Here is an 18128-nt window from a genome sequence, read left to right as displayed (position 1 = left end):
AGACCTTAAGTGGCTTAGGAGCTAGAATGGACTGGGTTTCTATTTCTTCTCCTCCCCCCAGAAAAATATTGCCAAAGATGAAAAAATACATTTTTATAGAAATTTTCAGTGGAAAATTGGGACTTTTCATCAAAATATCCAAAACCTGACAACCAAAGTTTGTTGTCTTGGGCGGGGGGTTATTTTTTAATTCAAAACTGGAAATTCTTGAGGACAGCAGACATTTCCCACAACATCTTTTTTGTTGTTGTCAAAAACCCAATTTTCTGGTGTAAAAAATAGTTACAATGGAAACATTTTTACCAGCCTTGTTAGGAGTTCAAGTTCCATAGGCTCTAACTGGGACATACGCTCCTAAATCCCTTCAGCTCTTTTGAAAATTCTGCTCTGTATTACTAGAAACAGACAAAAGATTCTGGTACAAGAGAAGTTTTTCACAGCTTGGCAGTGCGATCTAGCTGTCTGTGCAAAGGAATAACAGGTAGGGACTTCGGAATGTTAGTCCTGGTTCTAACACTGATTCGTGCTGTGGCTTTGTGCAAGTTAATCACTTTGTACCTCAGTTTCTCCATATGTGAAATTAGGATTTACTGCCTACCTTATATGTTATGAAAATTAAGAGGCTAATATTTGTGTAATCTTTTCAAGATGAAAAGTGCAATACAAATACTAAGTATGTCTGTGTTATGAACTTGTTCTGCCTTGTACCTCTTTCATTTTAATTTGCTCTTTAAATTCCAGTGATGCAATTTTACAACAGCTTTGTTTTGTTTTGTTTTGTTTTGCTGCATGAGATGGGAAATATGTTTACCTTCTTCATGTCTTCATAGAATAAAAATAAGATGTTTTGGTCATTTTTATGCTCTTCCCAGCTTAAGAAATGATCAAACCAGGATCCACAGACAACTGTGAGGAAAACAAAATGGGATTTATATAAACTTCATTGACAAATAATTCTAAATATATAACATACACTAAAAGAAATGTTCTCTTCCTGCCGTGCAGTGAGAGTGGGCTATATACCCCTGACTGGTTCCATTTCTTCTGTTTACTGGATCAAACTGAATGTATAAAGTTGTTCAACTTCTTTTTTTTGCATGTGCTTCTGGTTATGGAATTCTGGTGTTCTTTTGAGAAATGCATTTGAAGCTGAACATTGAATCCAAACGCAAGGAAATGTGAGTTGTCCCACTGAAATCTATGGCATTATACACTTACAAAAGCATGTGAATAAGCGTTTGCAGTATTAGTGCCATCATTTGGGAAGACAGTAATCACTTCACCACAAAATGCAGCCCCCTCTGGAGTGAAACACAGTAGCTGTTAATAAGTGCACCGCAATGTTTTAAAAATTTTAGGAGAGGAAGTGAAGAATACCTTATCAATTTAAACTATCAGGGGAAACTGAGGTAGAGTGGATATTAGCCCCCAAACTGGTACTTAGCCACTGCCTTTATAAAGTCATATTTTATAACGAGTCTCATGATATTTGCTGTTTTTCTTAAATTGCACCACCACTTTTTGAAATCAAGAGATTGCAGGAGAACCTCAGTTTTCACTTAAAAAAAAAGTTTCTGGCCTTTCTGTTTGTAAAGAGAAGATTGAAAATGTTGAGTAAGATCATCCTAAAGGGTTCAGAAACCAGATGGCAAAAAAGAAGAACCCAACATTTATTATTTTTTTTTAAATCTTATGATTTTTAAACCAATCTCTTGATTTTTGAGGGACCAGACTCATGATGTTTGCGCCCTTGGGGTTGGCAATCCTGCAATCCCCACTCCCTTTGGTGTGTCGAATGCTGGTGGTGGTGCTGAGTGAAGTTCTATGGCCTGTGTAAAGCAGGAGGTTAGACTAATGAACATATTGTTCCCTTCTGACCTTAAAGATCTGTGAACTGTTACTCCCTTGGGGCTTGTGATCAGCGGGTACAATTTTGCTTCCATTAATAAGTGGCCAAATTAGCTTCAGAAGTGCAGGACCCAGCCTAGGGGGCACAAGCAACAAAATTGTGGCTGACCCCTGTGTATGTCCAGCAGGACAGGGAAAGGACTCCCTTTGCCTTCACCTTTGTCCTGAAGTCAGTGGGACTCTGCACAGGTGCCAGAAGATCCCTTAGCATGTATCTGTAGAAAAACCGATTTGTGATTGAACTAATGTTGTTTTTATCCCCGCTCCAGGAACACACACAAAGTACTACAAGACAATAGTCCACGCTATCGACAAGTGATGGGCTACATTGATTTTTTTTAAATGATCCTTTTTCTTCCGTCAGCATTAGGTGCTCAAAACAGATAGTGATAAAGCCCCAGACCCTGCAAATCACTTACGCATGTTCCCTACCCTGCTTTTGCTGGGTAGGGAACACAGGAAAGCCTGCTGATGTCAATGAAAAACTACTGACTTCAGTGAGCTTTGGATCAGGCCCCAAATGGAGTAGCATTTTGTGTTTCTTTTGAACGTCCTACAGCAGTTTGTTGCTGTATTGATTCTTGTGTAGCATGTGTCCAGCAGAAACAAACTGGTATAAATGAGTAATAAAACATTGAAAATGGGAATGGATAGTGGGAACACCAACACCAGCACAATCTTAACTTCCACATCAGAATCAAAACGGTTACTCATAAAGGACTCATCCATGTCCTTGGGGGTTGGAACTGGCAGCTCAAGATAACTCGCCCTGTCACAGGGCAGAGTAGAGTCTGGGGAGTGCTGGAAACTTCAATAGGTCAAGGCTTACAAATAAAACCTTTGTTTGGATCCAGCCATGCAAAACTATCTACCGGTGTGGGCTGGCAGTGTGGGTTGAAATCAGGATTTGAATTTTGCTGTTTGAACCCATCTCTGGCACAAACATTCCAAAAAGAAGCATCCACATTTATAAAGGGCCCCAGGGAAAAAATACAGGTCATAAATGCAAAATAATTAAAAATACACTGATAAATGAAAAACAAAGATAAAATAATTTGTAATGAATAAACAGGCTTGATAGTTATAGGGCTCAGAATTACATTCACTTTGCTTCATCCAGCTCAATAAAGGGAAATGTGCTTTATATGCTCTCTGATATGTCAGTTTAAACACGCAATTCCTTTCTGGTGTGCTCTCAGAAACTAGGGAAAACTCTGCTGGGCATGCTCAGAAGAATACCCACCACTTTAAAAAGGGAGTTTATAAGCACTTTTTCTCCTTTCTCATGTTTAAAATGGAGGATCCTGTTGCAAATTACCTTATAAGCTGATTTCAAGTCAAGGGGACATCAATATCTTCAGGTAAACTGTTGTGTGATAGACCTTTCTTTGCCATTTGGTGAAAAAACACTAGATTAATTGTCTCTCCAGATTTTTTTTTTAATCCTAAACCTAAAGGGGAAGCTGGATTTCCAAACTCAGCTGTGGCTAGTTAAAGTGGCTGGTCTTCTGGGGGTTGCAAAAACTGGGATAAAATATTTTTCTGTCAAATCAACAGGGACATCCCCGTTTAGGGGGGTCATGTAGCTACCTATGTTTTTGTAAAAGCTGGGATAGTGTTAATTTGCTTTAATGTAGAATGGGGATAAGACTCAGCAGGTCAGTTTTATTTTGTTTGCTTGTTTTTGTGGATGGAACAAGGGTCAGTAACTTGTTTGGGAAAGGGTTGATGGCAAAATGTTTTTCTGGCATGGGGGGAAAAATGCTAATGCCAGTTCTGATAGAGTTTCTGGCCTATGGACTGTTAACTTGTCTGTACGGAGGGCTGATGTGGAGGATTGTGCTGTTTGTACTTGTTGAATTTTGATGGCAGAATTCATCCTGAAAATAATCTAAGGCCCTGCTTCTGCATAGTGGCAGCTTGCTGGGCCCGTGAGCAGACCCGCTGAAGTCAGTGGGAATCATAAAAGCGCAGCAATCAACCCACTATCCAAGACTGGTGCCTAAACAAAGCTTCGCTGACTAAATCATTTACTGTTGTCCAGAAGTACATGATGTTTCTGATGTTGCAATAAGGCCATTAAAGAATAGTGCCATTAAAGAGGAACACATATCTCTGGCAGTAATTAAATTTAAGGGGGAACATGTGGTGTTTCCTATTCCAACTACAGGAAATAGTGTGAATACCACACTGAAGGGATAGTAACTACTGTGGTTAAGTAAATGAATTGTTTTCTTTGATCTCGTTTGTACAATATGTACCACTGATGTAAAGTTACATGGATGATTTGTAAAAAGGGGGGGAAATGCCCGGTAAATAAGGAATTTTCACACTTATTTACATTTCTCACTTCTTGCCATGTGTTATAAGTTTGCAGGCTAGAGAGAGAGAGAAAAGATCACTCATCCTTACCATCTCCCCTTAAGAACAGCTCAAGGAAAACAGTCCATGAATCTATGGTGGGGAGATTTGGGTTATCTCTGTAGTAGTGATACATGGAAACTGCAGTATCTTTTGGATTTCTGATGATGTAGAAGGCCTGTAAAAGAAGACACTATGATTACTAAGGATAACTTTCTTCTTTTAGAGGATCCACTTTAGGGTTACCATATTTCTACAAGCAAAAAAGAGGACACTGGGGGGGGAGGAGCCCTGCTCTAGCCCCACCCCTGCTCCACCCCCATCCACTCCCTCCCACTTCCCACCCCCTGATTGCCCCCCTCAGAACCCCCAACCCCCCGCTCCTTGTCCCCTGACTGCCCCCTCCTGGGACCCCTGCCACTAACTACCCCCTAGGACCCCACCGCTTATCTAAGCCCCCCTGCTTCTTGTCCCCTGACTGCCCCCTCCTGAGAATGCCCTACGACCCTACCTGTCCCCTGACTGCCCCGACCCTTATCCACACTCCCACCTCATATTCACACCCCTGCCCCCAGACAGACCCCCGGTGACTCCCATGCCCTATCCAACTGCTCCCTGCCCCCGACAGGACCCCCAGAACTCCTGACCCATCCAACCCCCTCTGCTACCTGCCTGCCTCGACCACTCTCCACACCCCTGCCCCCTGACAGCCCTCCCAGAACCCCAGACCCATCTAACTCCCCCTGCTCCCTGTCCCTGACTGTCCCAACCCCTCTCCACACCCCTGGCCCCCTGACAGCCCCTCCAGACCCATCTAACCCCCCCACTTCCTGTCCATGACTGTCGCAACCCCTCTCCACACCCTTGCCCCCCTGGAAGCCCCCCCCAAAACTCCCGACCCATCTAACCCCCCATCCCTGTCCCCTGACCAGGGCCAGCTTTAAAGAGCCCAGGAATCGGGCTGCGCTCCGGCCGGGGTTGCAGGGCTTGGGGCCGGGCCGGGGGTGCTGGGGCCGGCGCTGCTGGGGCCCGAGCCGGGCCGGGCCCGGGGTGCTGGGGCCTGGGCCGGGTCCAGGCTGGGGGTGCTGGGGTCCGGGCCGGCGCTGCTGGGACCGCCGGGCGCCGCTTGGCCAGGGCCGCGCCTCCCCGGAGCTCTCCTCCTCACGCCCCCCCCAGCTTACCTGCTGCTGCCGCCGGCCTGCCCCTGCTTCATTTCACACTTCCCGCGAAGCTCTGATTCGCGGGAAGCAGGGGAGGGGGAGGAGCAGGGGGCGGAGCGTTCAGGGGAGGGGAGGAGAGGGAAGACAGCTGCGGGGCCGGACGGAGTGGTAAGGCTGCAGGGGATCGGGGGAGCCGGGAAGGGGCTTTGGCTGCCCAGCGGTGCTTGGCCGCCGCTTTTCGATCTATAAATAGCCGACGGGGGAAATCCCGGACATTTTTAGATTTTTAAAAATCCCCCCCGGACGGCTATTTATAGAACAAAAAGCCGGACATGTCCGGGGAAATCCGAACATATGGTAGCCCTAATCCACTTGCATAGGTGTGAGGGTTTTTTACATGCCTTTTAGCTAATGTCAGCCCCCATGTGGTTATGGGTCAGGGTTCTTTTACTGATCATCTTCCATCCAACAGTCAAATATCCTTCATAGTTAAAACAGCATTAAGGTACAGGAGGGTATTTGTGAGGAAAAATCACAAATGGATGGATTAACAGGCAGTAATGAACCAGTGACAGAAGCTGGAAGTATATGTGCCTCCGCTAATACAGTATTAGTGGTTGGTTCATAATTGCATATGGGTTTCCTATACATGTGTGGACTGGAATATATGCAAGAGATGGCTTTCATATTAGTTCATGAGTTAATATATGATCTCAATAAATCCCATGAGTAAAACATTTACTACTTGTCATTCTCATGTAAGCTGCATATGATCTGTTCCATGAGAATGGTTCCAACTAGAACTGGGCCTGAACCAAAAGTCTGCATCTGAATAGCCATGAAGTTTGCATGTTTGAAATCCAAACTTGGATGCAGAGTTGAATTTTTCCAGTAGCCTCCAATATTGCTATGGGGAAAAGCAAAAACTGTGGGTGCGTGTGTGAGAGATCTATCAAGACTTGGATTTGTGGCTAAAACATTAGTTTTAGCTCTTACTTAAGTATGTGCCTTTGGTTTGTATAATTGGTATCATTGCCTATAACATTCTTTTGCAAACAATCTATACATGTCTGAAATTCCACAGTCCTACCAAGCAGTTCATCCTAAAGAACATTCCTGAGGAACCATAAACATTACAGTCAACTTCACATTTCTGAGAGCAGGGAAAAACTATGAATCTTGAGTAGAAATAAAACTCCAGTGTTTTGCAGTACACTAGCTTCAAGAAGATAATTGGAGGCATAGGTTAATGAAACATATTAGCAGATAAGCATGAGCAATGAGTGATGAAACACTGTTAGATTAATTTTAAAGTGACTCATTAAAAGAAGTGTGATTGTGATAGTAGGGTAGTTGTTGCATGGCTTTCTTTCACGTGCATGTATCCCTTACACTTAATTATGTAATTCTAGCTCCATTGATCATTGCACTGAACAAAAATGGTATACATTGTAAGGCATTTCACTCTTGGTATATATTTGTGCCTTTCCATGTCTAAAACTGAGCCACCAATTAGATGTATGCAGTGTAGTCATGGCCGTGTGGGTCCCAGGATATTAGACACAAGGTGTGTGAGGTAATATCTTTTATTGGACTAACTTCTGTTGGTGAGAGGCAAGCTTTCGAGCCATACAGAGCTCATCTTCAGGCTCAAAAACGTGTCTCTCTCACCAACAGAAGTTTGTGCAATAAAATATATTACCTCACCCACCTTGTCCCACAAAGTAGATGTCCTTCTATAATAAAGTCTCATCTGCAAACCCAGAAATTTAAGTTCAGGTTAAGGGGCATATATTGCCCCCATCTGGATATGCAGCATCCATTGATGTCACTGGGAGTTGAGCACATGGTTTAAAGGCAGAATGTAGGTCTAAGTATACTTAAAGATTAAGAAACTTTTAATTACATGTAGTTAAACTGTTTGCTACTAATGTTATTTGAGGATGCTCAGGCTCCTGTATGTTTTGTCTTTTAAATCAAGTTATTTGTAGCTGATGCTCAAAGACATCTAAGTGCATTTCCATTGTCGTATGTAAGGAAATTTGGCACTTTGATAACTGTGGCCATTTCAAATCTAGTCTCACAAATGTCTGAATTGTTGCAGTCTGAAGACTGTTTTACAGGACAACTGATGTCAGGCAGGTTGTAATGCAAGTCGGGGAGGCATGCTTCAAGACCTTTCATTGTTTAATTTACATCTTGAACTAGATCTGTGTTGCAGGTCTGATGGCAAGATGTTGGCCCTATGTTATCTTTTTATATTTTAAAAGATGACAATGCTAAAATAGTACCTGTTTACTGACATGCTTCTTTGGAATAAATCTAATTCTGATGGAGCAAGTAGAGATGAGTTATTGGCTTTTAGTTAATTGCTGGGAAGTCACTTCCATCATTCATACCCGGTGCCTTTGCCATTATGAATCTGTATGATTCTATCATAGGTTATCTGCATCAGTGAAACTTATATATATGTTAATATGTTCTAGCCCAACCAACAAATAGTGATTTAAGAATTACTGCATGAAATTTTAACACCTGTGTCATGCAGGCGGACAGACTAGATTATAATGAATATTGTAAACAAATCAGATTCAATAAATATTTTACACTATGAAGTTTTAAATAACATAGGGCCAACACCGGAATGCTACTCTGGTTAAATTAACCCACTGAAGTCAGAGAGTTATTCCAGATTTACACTGGTGTGGCTGAGAGCGGAATTCGCCACTTTAACTTGATACTGTAAGCACCATGTGTTTAAAAATGGCTACATCCAGACAAGATAAAATATATACTTAATTTGAGAGAGTTGTAATACAACTTATTTTACCTTGCATTGTTTGACCTTAAAATTTGATGGTAACATGTTGTAGTCCAAGTGCGTTGGGATGATTCTCTTGGATGAAAGATTGTTCAATTCTTCCACTCTGGAGATGTCTCCAAACTCAATAGGTGATGTTAGGGTGACTTTGGGAGTGTAAATCTGCATTATAATTTGTGCAAGCCAGTGAGTGCCTTCAGACAATTATTTTTAAGGGAAAAAAAAGGGGAGAGAGGAGAAAAGGGATTTATTACTAGAAAAATATACTGATACAGGAAAAGCTTGAGTTTGGAAGTAGCTCACTTGTTTGCAAACTAAAGCTCTGATCCTGCAACACTTAGGCATGTGAGAAATTTTATACCTATGAGCAGTTCTGTTGAGTCCACATGTGTAAATGCTTATAGAATTAGAGCTGTAGCTGATGTATGAAATAATTCCACTAGGAAAAGTGCCGAGTAACACTGATACTAAAACCTGTTTAGAAAATGTGCATATTATTCAGATAGTGCTACATTTTAGTTCCTCTAAAACTACGGCTCAATTTTCCTAATAAAGCTTGAGCATAAAACTTATATACCCACCACCTAGCTGGCAAACTAACACGTTGGTTTACATATTTTCAAAAATAACACTGACTTAATTTTTTGGGGAAAAAAATTAATATACAGACAAGCACCATAAAATTACTTAATACAGTTCTGACTAGTTAATGATAACAGTGTAGTAAGTCTTTAGCCAAATCTTTACAGTATGAATTTTATTTCAAGCAAATTACCTATTGATTTCTAGTAATAAAGAGCACCCATAGGCAGGCTCAGACTATTTAAAATTACAAAATCAAAATACACTACACAAATATAGTTGATTTTTTTTACAAATCACATTTTACATCTCAATACAGCTCCATATTTCAAATCTGAACTTAAACATCATCCACTTTCTGTCTCGCTCTCGCACATACACACCAGGTTTTTCAGTGAGCTTACACCCAGAACATTCAGCAAACAATTAAGATTCCCCGCAATAAATGCTTAAAACAGAACTTTACCAGACTTTGGATAGGAAACCAAAAGGATGTCATCTTCTCTAGCATCAAAGGCATCCAAGGATTTTAGAAGATCTGGTGATGACCTAGTTGTAAAGGGAATCCCATTGAATCTGTGAATGAGAGCTGTCTGACTCTGGGTTGACATATTTGCTAATGTCTTGGATCTCTGTACTTCAGATAACAGCTCGGTGACCAGGGGATTTAGAAATCACTTGTAAGTCAGATGATTTGCACTGACTAATGAAAATTTAGAATTGAAAACTGCACATTTATATACTTTGTAAAATTCTGCAGAGTCACTTCAGACCTTTACCTCATCAGAAAATTAATTATGGCAACTGTAAAATTCTACAGAAGTTATCCTGGTTAATCACACATATACCCCAAGGCCTAATTTGCTAATGAGCATATTAGGCATATTTTGTAAGCATATTCACTTGTCATTCTAATTATTTTCCACTCTTAAAATACTTTGTCTCTCATTTGTTTATCTGGAAACCTTTGCAACATATAATCATAGTGAAATAGAGGGTAAGTGGCTTGTTGCTTCAATATCTAAGAATGTTTCCAGATAAGGAGTGTGTATTTTTAAAATATGCTTTTACATATCTTTTTAAAATTCGATATTCCTTTAACTTATGTGAACACAAATAATTATTTTGTTTTTTAACATATATACAAGGGACTGAATTTTCAAAAGTGACTACAGGGTCCCCATTTTCAGAAAGTGCTGAGCACCCACTCACAGAAAATCTCCCTTCTGAGGTGGTGTCCCAACTTACATACCTTAAAATCATAGGGACTTGTAGAGCAATTTTCAAAATGACTTATGAAGCTATCTCTACTTATAGGCATTTCCAAGGTGCATGTCACCAAAACTGGGGAACATCAGACTCATGTTAAATATTCCCTTGAATATCACATTTCAAAATTCTATTGGGTCAAATTTAACCCCCATTGAAGTCAATGGAAGCTTTGCCATTGACTTCAGTGAATCTGATTTCATCTATTACATTTAATTACATTTTAGTTCTGTGGTCTTTGTGTACCAAGAGCTCCCTTTACAGTTGGACCTCAGAGTTATGAACACCAGAGTTACGAACTGACCAGTCAACCACACACCTCAGTTGGAACTGGAAGTACACAATCAGGCAGCAGCAGAGATGGAGGTGGGGAGGAAAGACGGCAAATACAGGACAATACTGCATTAAATGTAAACTACTAAAAAAATAAAGGGAAAGCAGCATTTTTCTTCTGCATAGTAAAGTTTCAAAGCTCCGTTAAGTCAATGTTCAGTTGTAAGCTTTTTGAAAGAACAACCATAACATTTTGTTCAGAGTTACAAACATTTCAGAGTTATGGACAACTTCCATTTCCAAGGTGTTCGTAACTCTGAGGTTCTACTGTAATTTGAATGGCAGTTTTTGGTTCTCAATGAAAGTTGCCCAAGGCCCCTCGTGTGACTTTCCCATATAATTTTCCTTGGTCTTATTTTTAGTGAGTTTTATTTCTTTCCTGCGTACCCTGCCAAAGATATCTATACAATAGCTATGGAAATTGCAAGTATTTGTGATCCAATAATTGGTCTTTAAATATATACTATCAACATACATAAACAACTTAGGAGCTTTAAAGTATCTAACTGTGGATATCTGTCATCTGCTTAAGAAAGGTGAGTTTACCGTGGATGGAAAGCTATAGTAATGTATTGGAAATGAGCTAATTTTTGCATGGCTGTGCAATGGAATCCCATTTTCAGGCAATGAAATGGGCAATTCATAATATACATTCAAAACCGCCTGATACAAATTTTCTGTACTTAGATAGATAGATGATAGAATTGTATAGTGTTTACAGAGTGGATTCCATAGTGTTTAAATGAATATATTTGCTCCCTGGTGGATTTAATCTGTCAAATTATATTTTTAAAAAGTGTATAAACATAAATAAAGCAGTTTAGGAAAAATTGTTTGAGTTAAATTTGACAGTTTATAATTCTTTGAGTTCATTGTGAGGCTTAAGGAAATGGGAATTTAACAGGAAGAAGTTCTTTGTCCTTCTCTGCATGAGGACTTCTGATTTCTTTTCTCTAGGGAGACCTGGGGAAAGTTTAATCAGCTGCCAATTCTTCTCTTCTATTCTGACCCTACACCTGCTCAAGTCCCACATGCTCTTTTCACAAAGGGAGTGGGGAGGCCAGACCACATGATTCTTTGGCTGTCCTTTTGCAGGCTCTGACAGCAGTTCCATCATGCCAGGAGGGAGTGGGGGGTGTCAAAGGGCTGCCATTTTTTCCTTGTCAGAGTCTCTGCGTGAGAGGAGCCCATGCAGTTATTTATGCAATACAAAAACAATCATTTTCCAGTGCAATTATCAAGTCATGTGTAGGCTTTCTGCCTTTCTCAATTCTGCTGTATTCTAGACCGTCCAACAAAGAACACAGTGATTATATACTACCAGAGGCCATGCAAATGTTTGTTTGCCACAGTATTGTGTGTGATTTTTTCCCCCCCTTTTAATTCTGCAATTCTATGCCATTCTTACTAAGCAAGTAGCGACTGAGCAAAGTGGAAAAACAAAGTATTTGTTTTCAAGGTGCTAAAATGAAATCACTTAAAACATGGCTGATTAAACAGGAAGAAATTAAACTTCTAACAGAAGTGGATCAACTACTGCTGGTTGTAGTACTGAGCTGTCTCCGCCATTGCCTGCAACAGGAATCCACGGCCAGTTGCCTGATACTGTTTGCATACCTCATCAACCATGATGTAAGTTTGCCCTGTGTGTAATTTTGGAAAGCGAGGCTGTTCTGTCTGCTCATTGGTTTGGTGGTTTTCAACGGCGCAATTATTCTGATGCTAGTGAGAGTGTATTTTTTGTTTCTATAACTGTGCAGCTTTTAGGCAGAAGCTACTTTTACGGAAACTTTCACACCGTCTGGATTCTCTAACTGCAAAGAGGCTTGAGACAAATTTGAAAGGCACTAAGCTGCTTTGTGTCACCAGGAAGCAGTTGATATTCCTCAAAAGACCATAAGGAGCATCAGTGGCATGCTAGATTCACAGTACTCTCAGAAAAAAGACAAAAGCAGGAAGATCCTAAAGGAAATACTAAGTAGCATCTTTTCATGTGCTGTATATTTATACCCACGTACTGTATTTTTCACTCCATGCATCTGAAGAAGTGGGCTGTAGCCCACGAAAGCTTATGCCCAAATAAATGTGTTAGTCTCTAAGGTGCCACAAGGACTCCTCGTTGTTTAAGTAGCATATGTTATCTTGCCAGACAAGGACTTATGCTGCAAGGCCATTATGCTGAGCAAGCTGAAAATATGCTCTGAAGGGGAGAGGTGGACTGCAATCCTGATATTTCAAAGTGGCTGAAAAAGGATCAAGACAAATTCACAAGTCCGGGTTTTCAAAAATGGCATAATGGAAATAATGGGTCTTAAAATGGTGAGGGATATTTCTGAGATTTTGGATAAGTGGTACACAGTTATGGAAGATGAAGCAACAGACTTCCAAGAAAGAGCAAGTGGTTTTATGTTTGCAGTATGTGGATGATGAGTTAAATGGATTGTACAATATAGCCTATACATCTCCAGAGGTAAGCACATGGAATTAAAGTTGTTGTTGCATGTAAATGTGAAGATCCACAGCTGTCCCAGACAATGCTACGATGGCGCTGTTAGTATGGGTGGCTTATAGCCGGTGTAGCAACCAGATTGCCACAGGAGGAACCATGAGCTACTATAGTCGTTGTTATGAGCCTGCTTTGAATTTGGGATGCCAGGACTATTATAAATAGCACTCTCCTAAGAGACACTCTTGAAATTGTTTAGGAAATCACAAAATTAATTTAAAGATTCACCTAGATGAGATGCTATATTTTGGACATAAAACATCAAGTGTTAAGTACATCACCATATCCTCTGTCCAGCGAGACTGACTCTGTGCAGAAACATTTGGCTTTAGTTTCTGAGAACTACTTTGCACTGGGTGTAGGGTTACCATACGTCCGGATTTTCCCGGACATGTCCGGCTTTTTGGGACTCAAATCCCCGTCCGGGGGGAAATCCCAAAAAGCCGAACATGTCCGGGAAAATCCGGCGCCGCTGGGCCGGGGGCTGGCCCGGGGCCGGCGGTGCCGGGCGGCCGGGGGGTGCGCCAGGGGGCCGGCGGTGCCGGGCGGTGCGCCGGGGGCCGGCGGGGGCCGGCGGTGCCGGGCGGTGCACCGGGCCGGCGGTGCCCGGCAGTGCGCTGGGCCGCCGGGGACCGGCAGTGCCGGGCGGTGCGCCGGGCCGCCGGGGGCCGGCGGTGCTGGGCCGCCGGGGGGGGTGCGCCGGGGCCGCCGGGGGCCGGCGGTGCTGGGCGGGCCGGGGGTGCTTGGCCGGGGGCCCGGGGGCCGGCAGTGCTGGGTGGGCCGGGGGTGCTCGGGCCCGGGGCCGGCACCCCAGGGCCCGAGCCGACCCAGGCTGGAGCCGCCGGGGGGCCAGCCTGGGCCGCGCCTCCTCCCCCCACACCCTCCTTACCTGCTTCAGGCTTCCCGCGAATCAAATGTTCACGGGAAGCAGGGGAGGGGGCGGAGTTGGGGCGGGGGCATGGGTGGGGCTGGGGGCGGGGGCGGGGCCCCGTGGAGTGTCCTCCATTTGGAGGCACAAAATATGGTAACCCTAACTGGGTGCAACTTGGGAAGCTGCAAATCACATAATAAAAGAACCTATAATGAGAACTTGAATTTGTGGCGTAACAGCATACATGGGGAAAATTAATTTCCTCTTTGTTTTTGAGCTAGTTCAATACCAATCTCTTCAAAACTCTGCAATGCTTGGACATTTCAGCAACAGAAGATTCATAGATTCAAGGATAGAAGGGACCATTGTGATCATCTAGTCTGATCTCCTGTATAAGCCAGGCCATAGAACTTCCCTGAAATAATTACTAGAGCAGATCTTTTTGGAAAAACTTCCATTATTGATTTAAAAATTGCCAGTTTAACGAAGAATCCATCACGACTCATGGTAAATTGTTCCAATGGTTAATTACCCTCATTGGTAAAAATTTGTACCTTTTTTTTCTCATCTGAATTTGTCTAGCTTCAATTTCCATCCACTGGATCATGTTATACCTTTGGGTGCTAGATTGCAGAACCCATATATTCAAATGTAAATTTAGTATAATTTTTCATAATGTGGGAAAATAAATGAGCTTCTATTCCAAATGTGGTGTTTCCTTTTTATCAGTGCAATCCCTAACTTTTTTTTGAAGGGGGGGCACTAAAGCACCCACTCCCAAGCCCCTAATTTTCTACAACCAACCATGTATAAAAGGTAAATTGTGAGGAATTAGGTAAAACAATATTCCAGTTATATCTTATCAAACGGTGGTAGGCAATTTAACTGACTAAACAGAAAGTGATTGTTGTAGTACATGGTTTATTTCCAAACACAAAAGTTTAGACTGTTAGAGTAAAGCTGTAATCTATTTACAATATTTAAATAGTGTATAAATAGCAACATCAATGGTTCCCAGCCTTTTGGGGCAACTCTACCAGATTACTGACTAAGACTTCAGCTGTGCCAGCCAGCTCCTGCGTGTTCTATTTATTACCCACTTCATCTGGGTATGCTCTAATTCACAAAGGATCTTGGGCTGTTTTGAAACCCTGTCTCATAATTGCAAAACTGGGGGGTAGAAGAGAAGAATTTCACCCCGTGGCTTATGCATAAAATCATTTTTTTAAATGGTCTAATGGAATTCTTATATTGCAAATTACTATTTCTGTAGTAACATAAGGTTAAATTCTGGTGAAAGGCACTGATAGTCCAGAACCTAGGAAGAACTGTGCAGTTAAGCTCTGCCTCATGGCAGCCCTAGTAGTATCTTGAGGCAGGAAAACAGAACAGATGCATGGGCTCTGGAGCCCTCCACCTTCATGGGTCCCAGAGCTTGTTCTCTAGCCAGAGCCCCACAGTCTGAGCCCCGCGAGCCCGAGTCAGCTGGCATGTGCCAGCAGTGGGTGTTTTATTGACGTGTAGACATACTCTCAGTCTGGCCATCTGTATATCACAGGCTATAGAACATAATCCAGTTATTCCTCTACTGAACCTCAAAACTTGTCTGACTAAAGCATGTCTTCCAGCAAGACATCCAGTCTTGATCTGAAGACTCCAAGGGATGGAGAATTCACAATTTCCATTGATTGTTAATTCCAAGGGATAAGCACCCTCACTGTTAAAAATGTACACTTTATTTCTAATTTGAACTGTCAGCCTGCCACAGAGGAACCTTAAACCCCCGTGGCTGCATGGCACACTCCCAACTGGCAGCTATGAAAATGACCTGTCAGCCAGGAGTATGAATGGGGAGACTGTGGGCAGTGGTAGTGGCAGCTGCCCAGGCTCTGCTGGTGCTGTATCTGTTGTGTGGATAAGAAAACAGCTTCCATTTCTGGGGCCTGTCTTTCTGGCATCTTTCAGAAACACTAAATTCACTTAATCAAAAATAAAAATACAGGTTGACCGATGCCAAGAATTTCACCTTAACATAGCTTTACGATGGGAGAGTGACACCTCAGCCTTAATTATAGCCATGCAAATGTGGTGCTATTATAGGCTGTGTCCTTCTTAAGTTCAAATTGTTCTATCATTACACTTGCTGTATAATTGAATTCAAAAGTTTCAGACCATATAATTTTCCATAAAGATAATCACCTCAAGAGGAAATCCTTCTGAACTGAGTTTTAGAACATCCCGTATGGCGTGATTCTATGGCTTTTGTTTTACAGTATAACAAATGCACAAAGGGGGAAAGGAAAGGGGCTATGCTTTCTGAGATGAAGAAGCAGACTTTTTTTTTTTTTTTTTTCACGGGCAGGAAATATCTTTTATTTGTTTATTATTATGACATTATATGTATTGTGGTAGTGCCTCGGAGTCATGGACCAGGACCCCATTGTGTGAGGAGCTATACAAGCACAGAACACGGTGCCTGCTCAAAAAGGCTTACAATCTAGGTAATATTTCTGATTATAATGTATCTTGAGGTGTATACTGCTTTGTAAAGAACAAGAGTAGCATGTAGATATAAAATTGCACTGAAGAAAAGTTAGGGGACAAATATGTTAACATAAGAGTCTGTGGGATACTCTGCCTGGGCAGATATTTATCCCTTGGGTTTCAAAAATTTTACATTAAAACTGAATATAAAAATTAGAGCTGAATGGGGAATGGTTTTTCCATCCTGGAAAAATTTAAAATATTGCAAAAATTTTCCCATTCTGAATTGACAAAAGTTGACATCTCAGATGTTCACAAACCAAAAATGTTTATTTCAATAATTTTGAAACATTTTGATTTCAACACTTCTCCATTTTTAATTTTTTCTAATGATAATTAGCTTATATTTCTAAATACATTATTTCTGACCGGAAAACCGGAAAATATCAATGTTTCACTTTGACAATTTTGCTTATTTTTTTTTGTACAATTTTTTTCGAGTCAGTTAGTTGAAACTGACCCTTTCCCACAAACAGTTTCAGTTTTGATAAGTAGGAAAAAGATGTTTTGTTGAAAAATTCCCAACCAGCTGTGTGGAGTGACTCAAGACCGCAAGTGCCTACCTGAGGGCAGAATGTCAAAACCAGGGCAGACACTACACACTGGTGTTATGTTCTATAATTAGATTTCACCAACCCAATAACAAATGTGAAGTCCTGGGTCACCATATTAGTCTTACCATAGAGTCACATATACACTGGAGAGCCTAAGGGGACTATCTTGCCATCCAGGCAAGCTGGACTTAGTGATAAATGATCACTTATGCCCAAAATATTTAGGTTGCTTCCAGCCCCAAGAGACCAGTTTCTTGCCCCAGAGTGTTTGGTACCCTAGATCTTACACCAAGAACAATGCCTGTAGCCAAACCTATAATAAACTATCTACAGGTTTTATTAACTAGGAAAAAGAAATACGAGTTATTTACAGGTTAAAGCAAGCAAACACATATACACAAATGAGTTGCAATCTAAATCCTAAGAGTGACAGAGTTGTACTTATCTGTCAACATCTTGGAGAGCAAACCCAAATGGGGTGAGGGGATCTCTTGCTTCAGTTTAGAGTCTCTGGCCCTGTGAAAGTTCAACAGCTAAGCGAAGAAAAACAATTCTTGTGTCCCTGTTTTATCTTTTACATTTGGCCTTCTAGTCCCTGACACAAGCTCCCTTGCACATAACATTTCCATGGTGTGATAGGGCCATTCACCAATCATTTGTGGTGTGATGTTTCTTAATGGTCTGTTTAATCTTGATAGGCCTCTTAATGGGCAGGGAGGGGACGATTCCTGTGGCTGGGTTCACAGGTTCAGAGCAAACATTTTCAAAGTTATAAACCAAAATGTACATATTTCCTTATAACAGGGGTCGGCAACCTTTCAGAAGCCGTGTGCCAAGTCTTCATTTATTCACTCTAATTTAAGGTTTCGCATGCCGGTAATACATTTTAACATTTTTTAGAAGGTCTCTCTCTGTCTATATTATATAACTAAACTATTGTTGTATGTAAAGTAAACAAGGTTTTCAAAATATTTAAGACGCTTCATTTAAAATTAAATTAAAATGCTGATCTTACGCCACCAGCCCACTCAGTCTGCTGCCGGCCTGGGGTTCCATTCACCTAGGCCGGCAGTGGGTGCTGAGTGGGACCGGCGGCCGGGACCCCGGCTGGCAAGGGGCCAGCAGCCAGAACCCCAGACCGGTGGTGGGCTGAGCGGCTCAGCCTGCTGCTGCTCAGCCCGCTGCCGGTCTGGGGTCCCGGCCCTGCGCGCATAGAGTG

At 41.9% G+C, this 18128-nt stretch overlaps 1 protein-coding gene across 2 annotated transcripts in view; it reads right to left on the bottom strand.

The window, feature by feature from the left end:
* The window catches only part of LOC101954012 (sulfotransferase 6B1-like), a 31986-nt gene that overhangs the window by 4489 nt on the left and 9369 nt on the right, over window positions 1-18128 (bottom strand). The window contains exons 2-5 of one of the 2 annotated variants that reach the window (XM_065568701.1): window positions 9299-9381; window positions 8260-8444; window positions 4321-4447; window positions 812-906 (exon numbers count right to left, since the gene is read on the bottom strand). In XM_065568701.1, coding sequence (XP_065424773.1) covers window positions 812-906; window positions 4321-4447; window positions 8260-8418 — 381 coding nt within the window. In that variant the 5' untranslated portion in view covers window positions 8419-8444; window positions 9299-9381. Of the gene's footprint in view, window positions 1-811; window positions 907-4320; window positions 4448-8259; window positions 8445-9298; window positions 9525-18128 lie in introns of those variants that run through there. The other variant, XM_005296901.4, reaches the window with a different exon arrangement.

The sequence above is a fragment of the Chrysemys picta genome, chromosome 1, assembly GCF_011386835.1.
Source record: "Chrysemys picta bellii isolate R12L10 chromosome 1, ASM1138683v2, whole genome shotgun sequence".
In the NCBI taxonomy this organism is placed as follows: Eukaryota; Metazoa; Chordata; order Testudines; family Emydidae; genus Chrysemys; species Chrysemys picta.
This window is presented reverse-complemented; position numbering and strand designations above follow the sequence as displayed.